This window comes from Amblyraja radiata, chromosome 26 (assembly GCF_010909765.2).
Source record: "Amblyraja radiata isolate CabotCenter1 chromosome 26, sAmbRad1.1.pri, whole genome shotgun sequence".
Lineage (NCBI taxonomy): Eukaryota > Metazoa > Chordata > Chondrichthyes > Rajiformes > Rajidae > Amblyraja > Amblyraja radiata.
Window position 1 is genome coordinate 9,962,265 of NC_045981.1, and position 17,231 is coordinate 9,979,495.

The following is a 17,231-nucleotide window of genomic DNA, read 5'->3' on the forward strand; positions in this document are numbered from 1 at the left end:
ATGGAAACAGGCCCTTTGGCCCGCCAAGACCACTGATTTTAGGGCTAAGGGAATCAAGGGATTATGGGGGGAAAGCCGGAACGGGGTACTGATTTTGGACGATCAGCCGTGATCATATTGGATGGGCTCGAAGGGCCAACTCATGCACCTATTTTCTATGATCATCCGTTTACTCTAGTTCCCACTTTCACATCCACTACTTGCCCACACTCGTGACAAATTTACAGAGGCCAATTAACTTGCAAACCTGCATGTCCTTTGAGATGTGGGAGAAAACCGGAGCACCCGGAGGAAACCCACACCGTCGCAGGGAGAACGTGCAAACTCCACATCGACAGCACCCAGGATTTTTCCACCTGAAGTAAAGCAGAGGTACAAAGGAAATGGGCAACAGGAGCTGAGAATACATCTAATTTTATTACCTGTTCTTAATTATTCTTTGCACAATGTGGTCTGTAGTGAGATCATTACCACTGTGGATGGTTTTGAAGATGTTGCGTCTTTTAGGCTCCTTCAAGAAAAAAGATGAAATCAGAAAAAAATAATGAGGACTCAAAGTGCAGGTCACAGAAATAATTTAAGATCTATAATCATTTCACTTGCAAGCTTAAGCTAAAATTATCAATCTTCATGATAAATTCATTGAGAATGTGATGTTGTTCATTACCATTTAATATAGACTTTTAGAGTTTAGAGATACAGCGTGGAAACAGGCCCTTCGGCCCATCGAGTCCACACCGACCAGCTATCACCCCATACGCTAACACTATCCTACACACTACAAACAATGTACAATTTTACAGAAGCTAATCAACCTACAAATTTGTACGTCTTTGGAGTATGGGAGGAAACCGGAGCGCCCGGAGAAAACCCACGCAGTCACAGGGAGAATGTAAAAAAATCCGTACAGGCAGCACCTGTAGTGAAGATTGAACCTGGGTCTCTGGTGCAGTAAGGCAGCAACTCTACTGCTACGCCACTGTGCCGCCGTGACATAAAGGTACATCTTGTTAACTTTTAAAAGCCATCCCACAGTTACACGTGAACAGATATTGACATAATTCCAAAAATAATGAATGTGCTACAGATACCATCAAAGCAAGGCTTAAAAACACAAAAAAACTGGAAACTTTTTTAAAATGTGATTTCTCAAAGAATGGTTCCAAAGCAGCTTTCCCCTGTTGATGATTTTATTAAATAATCTACTCAAGCATTATGATGTGTATTAGTAAAGAGAGTTCTAAATTTGCATACTGATACTTATCCGTTGCCGGACCAGCAGGTTCAGGAACAGCTTCTTCCCTGTGGCTGTTACACTACTTAACTCTGCACCTTGGTGATTGCCAGTCACCCCCCCCCCCCTTCAGCTCTTCTGGGTGAGATGCTAACTGCATTTCGTTGTCTCTGTACTGTACACTACACAATGACAATAACGATTGAATCTGAATCTGAAGTTTATTACAGAGACAAATCTTAACTCACCGCATATGGATCTGAATTGTCCTTGTCGGCCATTACTTCTGTTTTACCATGACAGACCAAGTCAACCTGTAGGGAAACAAAAGGTGTAGGAAGGAACTGCAGATGCTGATTTAAACCAAAGACAGACACAAAAAGCTGGATCAGGCTGGATCTCTGGAGAAAAGGAATTAGTTCTCGAAAACAAGAGTTCTCAGTCTTTACAGTAATTAATTATAACTACAGTGAATTGCCTGTTTCGTTGTATTTCCCTTTAGGCCATTAGCAAGCAGTTCACAATGAATATATCCGTTAGAACAGCAAACAATTTGGATTTGGTCTGGCGCTTCAAGGCTCAAATTCTTTGATGTCACTAATCTTTTCACATTCCTTTGTTCCATTCAACACAGCTAGGAAATCAAAATATTTAAGATTCTTTGAGGGTTAGAAAGTGGGATCGTTTTTTTAAAATCATCCATCCTGTAAATTTAAATGGACTTCAATAACATAAACTTTAAACCTAATGAAACAAAATCCTTGGTGCAAAGCTATGAAAATAATAACCAGAAGGTTCACGTGTGAGACCCAAGGTGAAATTCAATTGAGATTAGTCATACTATGTGGAAACAGGCCCATCGGCCCAACCTGGCCATGTCCCATCTACACTAGTCCCAGCTGCCCGCACGTGGCCAATAACCCACCAAACCTATCCTTATCCATAGCTCTCTGCTATGTTAAGATAATACCTGCCTCAACTACCTCCTCCAGCAACTCGTTCCCGATACCTACCACCCTTTGTGCAAAGAAAATGTTACCCCTCAGGTTCCTATTAAATCTTTCCCCCTACATCTTAAACCTATGTCCTCTCACCCTAAACCCAAGTCCTTTGATAATGCTCCTGTGAACTTCCTTGGGGCGCTTAACTATATTAATGTGCTCACTTTTCACTACAGAAGAATTAATACGTGTAAGCAATCTAATTCACAACTGAGGATCCCAGCACATTATTTCACCAGGTTATATTTCCTTGCCATGGTCTCGACCCGAAATGTCGCCTAGTCCTTCGCTCCATAGATGCTTGCTTCACCCGCTGAGTTTATCCAGCATTTTTGTCTACCTAAAATCTCAAATGTATGCCACAGAACAGGAGAAAAGTTTTTTCTCACCTCAGTCTTAAATAGCCTCCCCTTTAAAGGGGAGGGCATTTAAGACCGAGGTGAGAAAAAACTTTTTCACCCAGAGAGTGATGAATTTGTGGAATTCCCTGCCACAGAGGGCAGTGGAGGCCAAATCACTGGATGGATTTAAGAGAGTTAGATAGAGCTCTAGGGGCTAGTGGAATCAAGGGATATGGGGAGAAGGCAGGCACGGGTTATTGATTGGGGACAATCAGCCATGATCACGATGAATGGCAGTGCTGGCTCGAAGGGCCGAATGTCCTCCTCCTGCACCTATTTTCTATGTTTCTATGAGAAATGATCAGATATATGGGTTAAGCCCCTCGGATGCACATTTCCATTTTGTTTGTATACCAGGCCCACTGTTCTCCAATATTGGTAAGAATTAAAGAAAAATGTTTTTTTTAAAGATTTCTTAATCTCCAGCATAAATTCATTAAACAAAACACAAACATTTTCCTGCTGCAATATAAGTATACGTTGATATAGTTTAGCTGCATTGTTAATCTTATAGCAAAACATGATTTTGCAGAGTAAGGTTTTTTCCCTCACAAAGATAACAAGCAGCTGAATGTTTTATGAAATCTTGGATTAAAGAATTGCATGATAAAACAAAGTGTTATTTGTGCTCCAGGCAAGACAACAAAGCTATTCTGACAATAAAAAAAGGTCTTTAATTTAGAGACTGCGGCACTGGTCATAGCAATAATGCTGCTTTTGTCGATGTTTCACTGTATGCCCTCTAGTGGCCCATTAGTGTTACAGACAATGAAAGAGAGAAGTGGTAAAGTATTGGAAAATGCTGATTCATTGATTTCCTTTAAAACTGCTGGCAAAAACAGGTTGCTGTGATTATTTTGTTAGCCAGTTATCGGACAACTCACTAATATTTTAAGAGTTAACAGTTATGCTTTGTAGTTTATGAAGGAACTGCAGATGCAGACGTTACAAGGCCTTCTACGCCCACACCTCCAGACTCAGGTACAACTTCATTCCCAGAGCTATAGCGGCTCTGAACCGGCCCTGCTGAGTGCCCCCCACCCCCATGGACTGCCTCCCTCGGATGGTCACGTCGCTCAGATACATCTGCACTTTAGTCTGTTTTGACTGTTTTACTGTTCTTTTTACAAACCATGTTCTCGGGGTATCTAAATCTAAATTGTATTAGTTATTTAAGTTATGACATTTGATGGAAGCTGCATACCAAATCTCATTGCACTTATGTGCAATGACAATAAAATATATTATTATTATCATTATTATTATTATTATTATACCGAAAATAGACTGAAAAAGCTGGAGTAGCTCTGTGGGGCGGCCAGCATCTCTGCAAAAAAGGAATAGGTGACGTTTCGGGAAGGGTTCCGACCCAAAATGTCACCTATTCCTTTTCTCCAGAGATGTTGTCTGACTCGCCGAGTTACTCCAGCTTTTAGTGTCTATCTTTGCTTTGCAGGTTAGTTTAGCTTGGAGATACAGCGCTACAACAGGCCCTTCGGCCCACTGAGTCCTCACTGACTAGCGATCCCCGCACAATAACACTATCGTACTCACACGAAGGACGAAAGCTCTGTGGGGGCGCTGCCCTGTGCATGGCTGCCCAGCCAGCAGCTGTCTGTCTTTTCATCTTTTTATTTTTATTTTAGTTAGTTAAAGTGTTTTGTTTGGAGGTCTAGACTTTTTTATGTGGGGGTTGGGGGAAGGGGGAAACTATCCCTTGCCCGGGTCGCCGCGCTAGAGCTCCGGTGAGCTGAAGATCGCTGAGGAAAACATCGCTGAGCTGCGGGACTGTGGAGCGACCAGCTGCGGGCGGCGGCGCTGAACTTAACATCGGGAGCCTGGGATCTAGATGAGATCGCCAGTTGTGGAGCTCCAACCGGCGCGGCCTTGTCGGCTTCGGAAGCCGCGGCCTCCAGTACGGAAGCGGCCGTTCCAGGGTTCCCAAGCCGCTGAGAGGACTCTCCCGACGCCGGAGCAACATCACCCGGCGAGAACGGCCTGGAACATCGGGCCTCCGTGGAGGCAACTGTGGAGGCCTCAGTGGGCCCGACTATGGGTGAACTGGGGTTGGGGACTGGACTTTGTGCCTTCCCTCATAATGGGAACCATTGTGGGGGGATGTTCTTTATGTTTAAAACTCTTATTAATGTTATGTCTGTTCTTTCTTTATGTGCTGCAAAATGGCAAGAAGCATTTCACTTCACTACACCTAGGTGTATGTGAATGTGACCAATAAAATACCTTTGATATCTTTGAATATTTTTACATTTATACCAAGCCAATTAACCTACAAACCTGCCCATCGTTGGAGTGTGGGATGAAACCGAAGATCTCGGAGAAATCCCACGCGGTCACCGGGAGAACGTATAAACTCCGTACGTAGATGGGTCTAACCCAGGCTGTAAGGCAGCAACTCTACCGCTGTGACACCGTTCCACCCCAATCTTTATTCTTTAAGATCAACCATTTTAATTTTAATTTATATGAAGGAGCTCTCCTATTTTCTCCATATATTGTTTGTAGTATATGTCTAATGATTGGGATAACTTTGGATGGAAATTATATACGAGCTCAAAAACAGGAAGAAATAAATTGCATTTCAAAATATTTAAAATATTTCAATTCACTTTACGACTATATTTTCAAAAGGTACCTGCCAGCCATCATGACAAAGAGTTTGTAGAGGGAATAAAGTATTAGGTGGAATAGTATGCAGTCAATTTAAAGTGACACAAGACTCCAGAACCAGGGGCCACAGTTTAAGAATAAAGGGTAAGCCATTTAGAACTGAGACGTGGAAACACACAGAGAGTTGTGAGTCTGTGGAATTCTCTGCCTCAGACAAGAACGGAACTCACTATCAAAACATGGAGGGGACGGGGGACACAATTTTTTGGGCAGCTCAATCCAGCGCTAAATGCAGCTCAACTGCCTGTCTCACTGGGTTAACTAACAGCCCTGTCTGGACTGACGGGACACCAGCACTGTTTCTCCGCGCTGGCCAATATTTCCCGCAAGCCCAGGCAGGTTAACCTGGCGGGGTTGTCGCCCACCTCTCAAAACATGGGGAGGGACGTGTCCCCTCTGGCCCCCCCGGGTTTTCCGCCCCTGGCCTCAGAGGGCGGTGGAGGCCGGTTCTCTGAATACTATCAAGAGAGAGCTGGATAGGGCTCTTAAAGATAGCGGAGTCAAGGGATATGGGGAGAAGGCAGGAACGGGGTACTGATTGGGGATGATCAGCCATGATCACATTGAATGGCAGTGCTGGTTCGAAGGGCCGAATGGCCTACTCCTGCACCTATTGTCTATTGCCAATTGAAATAATCGTACCTTGAAGTGATCCACCAAATCCGCAGTCACAGAATAAGGTGCTCCGATGACTACTTCAGAGACATACTGAGAATAAAATAAATTAAAGAAACACAAAAATGTGTCAGTAAAATGTGGAACTTCATGGTCTGCTAGAATTTGTAGTGCAGTTAAAGAAAGAACTGCTGAAATCTCAGTACTCACCCTGCAGGCCAGTACACTGAGTGTCCTTTCATGCACATTCATAATTGGATAATTCTTGCCTTTGTATCGGTTGACTTCCTGCAAAAGCAACAAGGTGTTTGATAAAAAATGTCAAGCTGAGATCGCACACAAGAAGTACAATCAAGGCAGAAGGCAAAGCATGTGGGTCACCCCAAACTTGCTGAGCAAGAAGAGAAAAAACACGATGAAAAGAGACAAAGAGAAATGTTCCAGAGAAAAACATGTCCTGGCATAACATGCAACACGCCCAGAATCTATTGACTTAATCCATAATAGAATTCCTGCCCAATCATGCAGAGTTTCCTCCTATTCAATGCACTGGCGGTAGGTAGGTCAATAAAACTGTTTGTTACTGCAGGCTAATATCACACACATTTCATAATGTTTAAGAAGGAACTGCAGATGCTGGAAAATCAAAGGTAGACAAAAATGCTGGAGAAACTCAGCGGGTGAGGCAGCATCTATGGAGCGAAGGAAATGGGCGACGTTTCGGGTCGAGACCCGAAACGTCGCCCATTTCCTTCGCTCCATAGATGCTGCCTCACCCGCTGAGTTTCTCCAGCATTTTTGTCTACACACATTTCATAATGTATTTTAATATCCATATGTCTACATGAGCCCACTCAACATGCTTCAATGTCTCTACAGTCAGAAGAGTTCATAGATGACTTCAAAATTTAATGCAAAGCATGGCAAAATATTGAAATCTCACATTTAAATTAATAATCACTTAAAAGGTAACATAAAGTTACAATACTTTGACTGGGTAGAGCTACTGCCTTACAGCACCAGAGACCCGGGTTCAATCCTGACTGCGGGTGCTATCTGTACATTCTCCCTGTGACCTGCGTGGGTTTTCTCTTGAGATCGTCAATTTCCTCCCACACTCCACGGACGTACATGTTCCTAGGTTAATTGGCTTGGCATGAATGTAAAATTGTCCCTAGCGTGTGTAGGATAGTGTTAGTGAGCGGGGATTGCTGGATGGTGCTGACTCGGTGGGCCGAAAGGCCTGTTTCCGCACTGTATCTCTGAACTAAACTACACTTAAAACTGGTGATACAACTGATGCACAGTAAAAATGATTAAACGAACGGCAAAACATTTCCACATCGGCGGAAGTGCCTACTTTCTCGCAGAAATTTATTATGGCTTCAAGAAATAAATGACACCGGAACATACTGTTAGAAACACATATCAAAATTGAGTAAATTGCACTTACTTGATCAAAATGCAGACCAACAATAACATAAGGCCTCTCTGCCAACTTGTACACACTTTCGAGAAAGTCTACATGACCAATATCTTCATGAATTGTAAAGGAATAAAAAATTGATAGTGCTATTTTATGGTCCATATATTATGCATGCATTAAACTCTGAACAAGATTAATTCTCAGTAAGGATACGGAACAAATCAAATGCTCCTGCCACGTAGATTATAGTATCATTCGGTTGAGGCTCTTTTCCAGATGCAAACTGAATAATTTTTTGAGAGGTCTGTAAAAACTGAGACACTCCAGTCCACGGGCTGTGACCTTTCGGTCCCTGTGAGAAAGAAAACAACATTTAAGAAACTTGCAGTGAATGCCAAATTAACAGCCGAAGCGGCATGATGGCGCAGCGGTAGAGCTGCTGCCTCACAACGCCAGGACCCGGGTTCCATCCTGACTACAGGTGCTGCCTGTACAGTTTATACGTTCTCCCCTTGGGTTTTCTGCGAGAGCTCCGGTTTCCTCCCACATTCCAAAGACGTGCAGGTTTGTAGACTAATTGACCGGTAAAAATTGTGAATTGTCCCTAGTGTGTAGGATGGTCCTAGTGTGCGGGGCTGCTGGTCACGTGGACTCGGAGGGCCTGTTTCTGCGCTGTATCTATATAAACTAAATAAAACCCTTAAATTGGACATCTACACACCTCAAAATGCATTCCCTGGTGGGTGAACAAAATTATTTCTTAGCGATCACCTGCAAGTGAAGACGCAGATTATATTGGTCACATTGTTCACAATAGACAGTAGGTGCAGGAGTAGGCCATTCGGCCCTTCGAGCCAGTACCGCCATTCAATGTGATCATGGCTGATCATCCCCAGTAAGTACCCCGTTCCTGCCTTCTCCCCATATCCACTGGCTCCGCTATCTTTAAGATCCCTATCTAGCTCTCTCTTGAAAGCATCCAGAGAACCTGCCTCCACCGCCCTCTGAGGCAGAGAATTCCACAGACTCACCACTCTCTGTGAGAAAAAGTGTTTCCTCGTCTCCGTTCTAAATGGCTTACTCCTTATTCTTAAACTGTGGCCCCTGGTTCTGGACTCCCCCAACATCGGGAACATGTTTCCTGCCTCTCGCGTGTCCAAGCCCTTAACAATCTTATATGTTCACAATTTGTCCCATGAATTCCTAAAGCAGCCAGGTGATGTGACAGTTCTTTGTATCCACATTAACTCATTCAGAAGTTCTAGGAGCAGAATTAGGCCAGTCAACCCATCAAGTCTCCTCCACCATTCAATCATGGCTGACCCATCTTTCCTTCTCAACTCCATTCTCCTGCCTTCTCTCCATAACCCCAGACACCCGTACTAATCAAGAATCTGTCAATCTCTGCCGTAAAACATATCCATTGACTTGGCCTCCACAGCCGTCTGTGATATAGATGCAAAAATGTAAAACCAAGCAGGGTGATTTCAGACAGCTATACTCTGGAATAAAGTTTTACCTAACACACTAAATGTGGACTAAATTACAACTCTAAAGTAAATCCAAGAGTATCAAGTTTTTACTTTAACTTTAACTAAGCAATATGATCTTGGTTCTAAAGCTGATGAACATAGTGTTCTGAATGTGCTCAACAAGATGAAAGCATTTCTTTATTCTTGCCTGTTTTAGAGTCTTTATGAAATTTTTTCCAATTTGCAGCAGAACATGTATCACTGGAACAACTTAAGTGTTTTTTTTCTTTTAAAAACACCATACTTTCTCCCTTCCACAATACTAGAATGGCATCTAGCTCGTTGGCAATTGACTCCAATTACTTATGATCTAAAGTTTGAGATTCATAAAACCCCAGTTGTGACGATCAAAGGGAGTAACATGAAACAACTTTTGAAAAGTTGTACAGAATTCCAAAGATATATATCGTGTCACAGTCTTGGACGTTGCTACTCATGTTAACATGGAAGGTGAAGCAATGCCTTTAGATCTCAGAAAGGAATCTAAACCTGAAGTTTTGCATCGGGCAGCTACTGCTCTGGATAACAATAACATCAGAAAGTTTTTACTAAGGCACCTTTGTAGATCATTTGGTAACCGATTTTGTTTTGAAACTGAACTAAGAAGATTTAACAAAATTATACATCCGATTTAAAAAATGGCAGCGTGCAGCTTTGAGGTAAGTGAAGAATACATTTTCTATAAATGTACAATAATTATAAATTAGGTACTACCTGCACTTTGTACATTGCACATTGCAGAATTTTTATGACCTAAAATTTCCTGTGCCACTCCCCAAAGACGAGTGACTTGTTAAGATAAGAATATTTTAATGCAATGGTTTGAATTATCTTCATGGGCTAGAAGGAGATGAACAAATATGGTACGGCAACATCCATGCTGACTCCCTCCAAGCCAACTGGTGGAATTAAGACATCTATCTTACAGCTTGGTAACACACTCACATCAATAAATTTTAAAATTCACAAAAAGCAGGTTATGTATCTATATTATAATTGAGGATCAGTGTACATAAAACTGTAGAACAGTACAGCCTGGGAACAGGCCCTTAGGCCCACAGTGTTTGCGTCGAACATGATACCAAGTTAAATGTAATACTACAATTGTGTTAAACTGTCATCAGATTTGAAAGAAGCTGTTTCATGGTGCTAATACTTTTGTCATTTTTAGACATTTGTCACGTTCCAATTTTCAGGTCAACAATGAATTGACCAATTATAGATAACCAGCCCTTCCTGTTTAGCCTCACGTTCTCCAGCCCTACTTTAATATTTCTACCCTCACGAGCACAAGACACAGCGAGTTATCCTGAGATAACTCCCTGGAAGTCCTACTTTTTAACCTCTACCTAGTTCCCTAAACTCATTTTGCAGGATCTCATCCCTCTTTCTATCCCTTATAGACAATAGACGCAGGAGTAGGCCATTCAGCCCTTCAAGCCAGTATCGCCATTCAATGTGATCATGGCTGATCATCGACAATAAGTACCCCGTTCCTGCCTTCTCCCCATATCCCCTGACTCCGCTATCTTTAAGAGCCCTATCTAGCTCTCTCTTGAAAGTATCCAGGGAACCGGCCTCCACCGTCCTCCGAGGCAGAGAATTCCACAGACTCACAACTCTCTGTGTGAAGAAGTGTTTCCTCATCTCCGTTCTAAATGGCTTACCCCTTATTCTTAAACAGTGGTCCCTGGTTCCAGACTCCCCCAACATCATGAACATGTTTCCTGCCTCTACCGTATACCAGCAATAATCATAGATCAAATGCCTTTTGGTGAGTTTAGTATGTTTACCAGTTCCCCTTTATCCACAACACATTAAAGAACCCCAATAAATTGGGTGAGCATGATTTCCTTTACATAAAGCCACGTTGGCTTTGCCCGAGTACCCTGATATGTTTAAGTGCTCTCCTATTACATCTGTTATGGTGACTTGTAGTATTTCTCCTGTGACAGATGTCAAGCTAATTGGCCCGGACGTAGTTTCCAACTTTCTGTTTACAGTTCTTTTTGAAAATTAAAACCAACTCATCAACTACTTCACAAGCACTTTTAAGGCCCTTCGTGAAAACCTAGAGCGTTGATCAACACACGGGAATATGATATTCTTGTAATCGCAGAGACATAGTTAATAGAAAGGCAGTTCTGGCAACAATCCAGGGTATATAAGATTCCGGTAGATGGTGGAGGAAGTAAAAGAGAAAGCAATACAATATTGATTAGAGACCATTGCAGCAGTTATTAAGAAGGATTTCTTATAAGACTCTTCAAATGAGGCCAATGGTTAAGAGTTTAGAAAAAAAAGGACGATCACTTTATTGGGGTATACTACAAGCCTCCCAACAGTTAGTAGGAGATAGAAGAGTTAAACAATAGACAATAGGTGCAGGAGTAGGCCATTCGGCCATACGAGCCAGCATCACCATTCACCGTGATCATGGCTTATCATCCACAATCAGTACCCAGTTCCTGCCTTTTCACCATATCCCCCGACTCCGCTATCTTTAAGAGCTCTATCCAACTCTCTATTGAAAGCATACAGAGAATTGGCCTCCACTGCCTTCTGAGGCAGAGAATTCCACAGATTCACAACCCTCTGTGTGAAAAAGCTTTTCCTCATATCCATGGTAAATGGCTTACCTCTTATTCTTAAACTGTGGCCCCTGGTTCTGGACTCCCCCAACATCGGGAACATGTTTCCTGCGTCTAGCGTGTCCAAACCCTTAATAATCATATGTTTCAATAAGATCCGCTCTCATCCTTCTAAATTCCAGAGTGTACAAGCCCAGCCACTCCATTCTCTCAACAGTCCCGCCATCCTGGGAATTAACCTCGTGAAAACTATGCTGCACTCCCTCTATAGCAAGAATGTCCTTCCTAAAATTTGGAAACCAAAACTGCACACAATGTAGACAAGCCACAGAGAGGTGTACGAGCAACTAGGTTACAGTAGTAGGGGATTTTAACTTCCCCAGGATTAACTTTGATCACCTTTGTGTGAAATTAGTATAACTGTGATCATCTTTGTCCGATAGGTGTGGAGGGGGTGGGCCCAGGAGAACTATTTGAGCCAATGAGTAGTAGATCATCCTACCAGATAAAAGGCATGAAATGAGGTGAATGAAGCTGGGCAAGTAGTTGAACTGTACGTGATGAGCATTTGGGGATAGTGATTATAACTCAGCGAGTTTGGATGACTGCCCTTATGGAATTCACAAATCACTACCAAACAATTTGAGATATGGAATTAAAATTTGCTCTTTGGAAATGTAAATGAGAAATAAATCAATCAGAAAATGTATCCAGAGAAGTAGTGTGCCAAGGACAATGATTGCACGCAGCTGGTACAATTAAGGGATTTGCTTTGCAAACTGACAAGGAAATTGCTTCTATTGAGACTGTACAACAACACGTTATCAAACAATGTAGACAAAAATGCTGGAGAAACTCAGCGGGTGAGGCAATGTCTATGGAGCGAAGGAATAGGTGACGTTTCAGGTCGAGACCCTTCTTCAGACCTGCTGAGTTTCTCCAGCAATTTTATCAAACAATGTAATGTGCATTTACAGTTAATTAAAACAACCATTGTTCCTCTGCCTAGAATACAATCAGAATTCCATTGCCCATTGACTGTGAAAGTGCAGGGGAGCTACTGTTGTGGGAAAACTCCCTGCAGAAATACATCTCTAATTATAACAGGGGGTTCAATGGGGGAAAAAAGGATTAACGTTTCAGAAAATCATGATACATAAGAATGACCCAGAAAATTTGCTCCAAAATGGGAGAAGGCCGATTTCAATATCATAAGACAGGGCTCGGCAAAAGTGGATTGGGTGCAATGTCTGGAAACAAGGAACTGCAGATGATGATTTACCAAAAAAAGACATAAAATGCTGGAGTAACTCAGCGGGTCAGGCAGCATCCCTGGAGGATGGACGACATTTAGGGTTGGCATCCTTCTTCAGAAATGCTGTGCTTAGTTTTCCCTTTGTGAAATCTTGACTGTAGAAGGGTCCCGACCTGAAACATCACCCATCTATGTTCTCCAGAGATGCTGCCTGACCGCTGAGTTACTCCAGTGCTTTGTGTCTTTTTTTCTGGGTGCAACATTTTTTCGCTTGGGACCCACCTCTTGGCGAAAGCAAAACTCAATGGTAAAATTCATTATTGCCTTGAGTGCGCCAGCACAGCCTTTGACTACCTGAGGAAAACAGTGTTTAAAAATCAAGATCTCAACCCAACGCTGCAGCAGCCCCTTCCCTCCTACATGCTTCCGAGAGATGGACCACAGGTAAGAGTTATCTTAATGGAGAAATGAAACGATACAATGATGTTGTGAAAGACTCCTGGTTCAAAATGAAATGGAAATGAGCATTGAGATGGAATTGAAAACCTCAAGTCCTTTTCTCAAGTGCATCCACAAGAAATACATTATTCACCAAGCTACCCTTATGGGTCTGTCTCAATTAATCAACTTTTTCGGCGACTGCCGGCACCCGTCATGGGTCGGCGAAAATATTCAACATGTTGAAAATTCAGCGGAGACCAGAAAGACGCAACGACTCCTTGGGTGACTGAGAGACTACTCACGACCATACAGGCGACACCCTGGCGACATGTAGCGGGATGAAGTCTGTATTAGTCGTGAGTAGTCGCCCAAAGAGTCGTACCTTGTTCTGGTTGCCACTGGATTTTCAACACGTTGAAAATTTTCAGAGACCTGCTGCGACTATGACGGGTGCCGGCAAGTCGCCGAAAAAAAATGTGTAAGTGGGACAGGCCCTTTACATTCACCCACCCACATGCACAACCTTCCCCACCAATGGAAGTTTGCAAGTTCCACACTGACCTCATCAGCCATCTCAGAACCTCCAGTGGAAGTTAGTCATCCTCATTTCTGAGAGACCGCTCGTAATAGTCTGCAATGCAACTTGTGTCATGAGAACATTGGCCACAATAACATGCAATGTGATGCTAATTGTAGAGCCAACATTTGTGTGTAACTCCTGATACACCAGACAGGATGATGGTCTGAGTAAATGACTCATAAATATTGTTTAAAGGAAATACCTAATGATAATCATATGGTCCAAAAATATTTTTGGCTTAACTGTTCTATATTTAAGATTTTAATGGGAATGCAATATTTTGAAAAATTACTTGGAGACACAAGAGACTGCAGATGCTGTAATCTTGAGCAAAGCACAAACTGTTGGAGGAACTCAGCAGTCTATAAAGCATCTGTGGAGGAAAACGTTTCGGGTTGGAACGCTTCAAGACAGGAGGGGCGGGGAGCCTCGAATTCAGTTTTGTTGAAGGGTCTCGACCCAAAACGTCGTATGCCTATTCCCGTCCACAGATGCTGTCTGGCCCGCTGAGTATGTCCAGCACTTTGTTTATTACAAGCCATCTGATGAAACAAAGTCCAGTCAACCTCCTACGCAGCATTCCAGACTTTGTTTTAGTAAATGAATTGCATGACATAAAAAACAGGAAATAAGTTTCAACATACTTAATGATATACACTACGGCAAATTGGTGGATAAAGGAAATTTATAACTTTAATATTTAAAGCCAATATTTTGATTGTCAGTAATCCTAGTAATTTGTACACTTGATTCAATTTGCAATGTTTATTATGTCTTTAATCATATTTGGCCAGCTGATAACTTCAGAGACATGAAGGAGTACTTTGATCTGATAAAAAAATTACACCGCCTGCAACTGGCAAGCAAGTTTTCTGCAGCATGCCAATGGTTTTCTGAGCCTTCCAGTGCTTACTTTATCTTCATTTTTTCCCCCTTTGTTTATCTCCGAATTGCTATTTTCCATTGCAGAACAAAGAAGCTTCCTTAAAATGCAGTAGCACTCATTTTTATTTACCTTTAATTCACTAACACATATTTAAAAGACACTTAAACTGGTTGGATATTATGGCTGAATTTATAATAACACGACCAGGGCATTGTAAAACATTGTGTAGAAAGGGACTGCAGGTGCTGCTTTAAACCAGACACAAAATGCTGGAGTAACTCAGCATATCTGGATAGAAGGAATGGGCGACGTTTTGGATCGAGACACTTTTTCATACAGAGTCAGGGGAGAGGGAGATAGAGATAAGGAAGTGTAAGGTGTGAAACTGAGACAAGCGCAGGCTCGGCGATCGTTTCGCTGAACACCTCCGCTCAGTCCACCTAAACCTACCTGATCTCCTGATTGTTAAACACTTTAACTCCCACGCTGAGTTTTCTGTCCTGGGCCTCCTTCGGTGTCAGAGTGAGGCCCAGTGCAAATTGGAGGAACAGCACCTCATATTTGGCTTGGGCAGCTTACACCCCAGCGGTATGAACATTGACTTCTCTAACTTCAAGTAACGCTTGCTTTCCCTCTCTCTCCGTCCCTCCCCCCTTCCCAGTTCTCCGACTAATCTGACTGTCCTTGTTCACATTTTATCTTTGCATTATTTTAATTGTTTTATTTGAGTTTCGATATTTTCATGGCATTGGGAATTTTAAAAGGTTTAATAAAATCACAACATTTATGAAAAACACTTGGAAAAAAGTACCTGCTGGGAATAAGAAACAAAAATGTAAGTGATACCTTGCCAAAGTTGTCCGTGTGCTCCTGGTAATCTGAATTTTTTTCCTGCGGAGAAAGTCAAGAGAAAATAGTTATTTATTTTAAAAGGTATAATTTCATAGTATTAAAGCTAGTTTATAATATTTTCATCCAATTAAATTTAAAAAAAAAATTTCTATCCCTTCCTGTGGAGAGCTCAAAGCATTAACCCTTTCTCTCTCTCTCTACAGATGCTGCCCAACCTGAAAGCAGCATTAACTTTTAAAAATTGACAGTAGAATCAATCCGAGGTGATTTTAGTTTCAAATTAAGTTCAATCTTCTGAATACCAAAATATTCATCATGAAATGAATAAGCAGGCTTATGCATGGCCCTTTTTTAAGAGGGCAAGATTTTAAAAGATTTAGTAAAAAATTATTTGGACTGAACCACCGATGACAACAAAATAAAATGGAAATTACTGTTCAAAGGTTGTGTGGCCGGCAAAACAGTTGAATGTATTTATTAAATTATCTCAAACACACAAACATTTGAGTGACGTCACAAATACTTAACAGTTAAAAGATAATTTAAAAAATGATCCCAATTACAATAATATTTAGAAACTTTTCAACATTTTGAATATTTTCGGCGACCTGCTGCGACTATGACGGGTGCCGGCAGTCGCCGAAAAAAATCGCATAAGTGGGACAGGCCCTTTTACTACAGATGGATTCAGATTTCCTCCATTATAAGATTTAAAAAAATTAATTAAAGATAGAAACAAAATGCTGGAGTAACTCGGTGGGTCAGGTAGCATCTCTGGAGAAAATAGATAGGTGACGTTTTGTTTTTGGGATATTCTCCAGAGACGCTGACTGACCCGATGAGTTGCTCCTGCATTTGATGTCCATCCATGGTATGAACCAGCATTCGCAGATCCTTGTATATAAACAAATAAATTATGTATTTAAGAAGGAACTGCAGATGCTGGAAAATCGAAGGTACACAAAAAAGCTGGAGAAACTCAGCGGGTGCAGCAGCATCTATGGAGCGAAGGAAATAGGCAACGTTTCGGGCCGAAACCCTTCTTCAGACATAAATAAATTATGTCGTTTACTCACAATGTTGCTATGATGAGCTTTAGTCAGGAGCAGCATTCGACCAACCAGGTCAGTAGTAGAAACCCCTTGTGTGCGTTTACATTCTCTGAAAGATTTGAAAAGAAACTAGAATTTACATTGTCATTCAATTAACCCATACAAACTGAACCTTTCCCTCAGCTTATTTGCAATTGAAATCCTTATTCATGTGCTCGCTTCCTCTACTCGTGACAATTCCAACACCCTTCCAACTTGCTCTGTCTGGAGATTTGGGCTCATCAATAACTCTGCTCCTCATGTTTAACTTGCACCTAGTTCCGTTCAAAGACAACTCCAGTGCCCGTTGATTGACCATCCATCCGAATCAACACCTTCATTTTTTAAATCTCCAATCTTGCTTCCAAATTCAACCCCATTTCTGTGACATACGACAAACAAGAATAATGGCTTGCTGATTTTATCCCGCTACCTTTGGCTGCTGTGCCTGCAGTTACTTTGTCTCTCTTTGGAATTCTTTTCTGAAACCTCTTCACCTCTCTGTGCTCTTAAAAGTTGGCTAACTTTTGATTGTATGTCCTAATATCTTCTTTTGATCAATGTCCAATTGTGTTTGATAATGCTCCTGTGAACTACCTTGGGGGCATATAAGTATATTAAGGATACGATACAGTGGC

The 17,231-nt window shown here is 41.9% G+C and overlaps 1 protein-coding gene across 2 annotated transcripts in view; it reads right to left on the minus strand.

The window, feature by feature from the left end:
- Positions 1 to 17,231, minus strand: part of pcyt2 (phosphate cytidylyltransferase 2, ethanolamine) — a 36,120-nt gene that overhangs the window by 1,662 nt on the left and 17,227 nt on the right. The window contains exons 5-13 of one of the 2 annotated variants that reach the window (XM_033044218.1): positions 16,579 to 16,663; positions 15,497 to 15,541; positions 7,579 to 7,717; positions 7,393 to 7,475; positions 6,150 to 6,227; positions 5,967 to 6,032; positions 1,483 to 1,548; positions 472 to 511; positions 248 to 356 (exon numbers count right to left, since the gene is read on the minus strand). In XM_033044218.1, the coding sequence (XP_032900109.1) occupies positions 248 to 356; positions 472 to 511; positions 1,483 to 1,548; positions 5,967 to 6,032; positions 6,150 to 6,227; positions 7,393 to 7,475; positions 7,579 to 7,717; positions 15,497 to 15,541; positions 16,579 to 16,663 (711 nt within the window). Of the gene's footprint in view, positions 1 to 247; positions 357 to 422; positions 512 to 1,482; positions 1,549 to 5,966; positions 6,033 to 6,149; positions 6,228 to 7,392; positions 7,476 to 7,578; positions 7,718 to 15,496; positions 15,542 to 16,578; positions 16,664 to 17,231 lie in introns of both variants that reach the window. The other variant, XM_033044219.1, reaches the window with a different exon arrangement.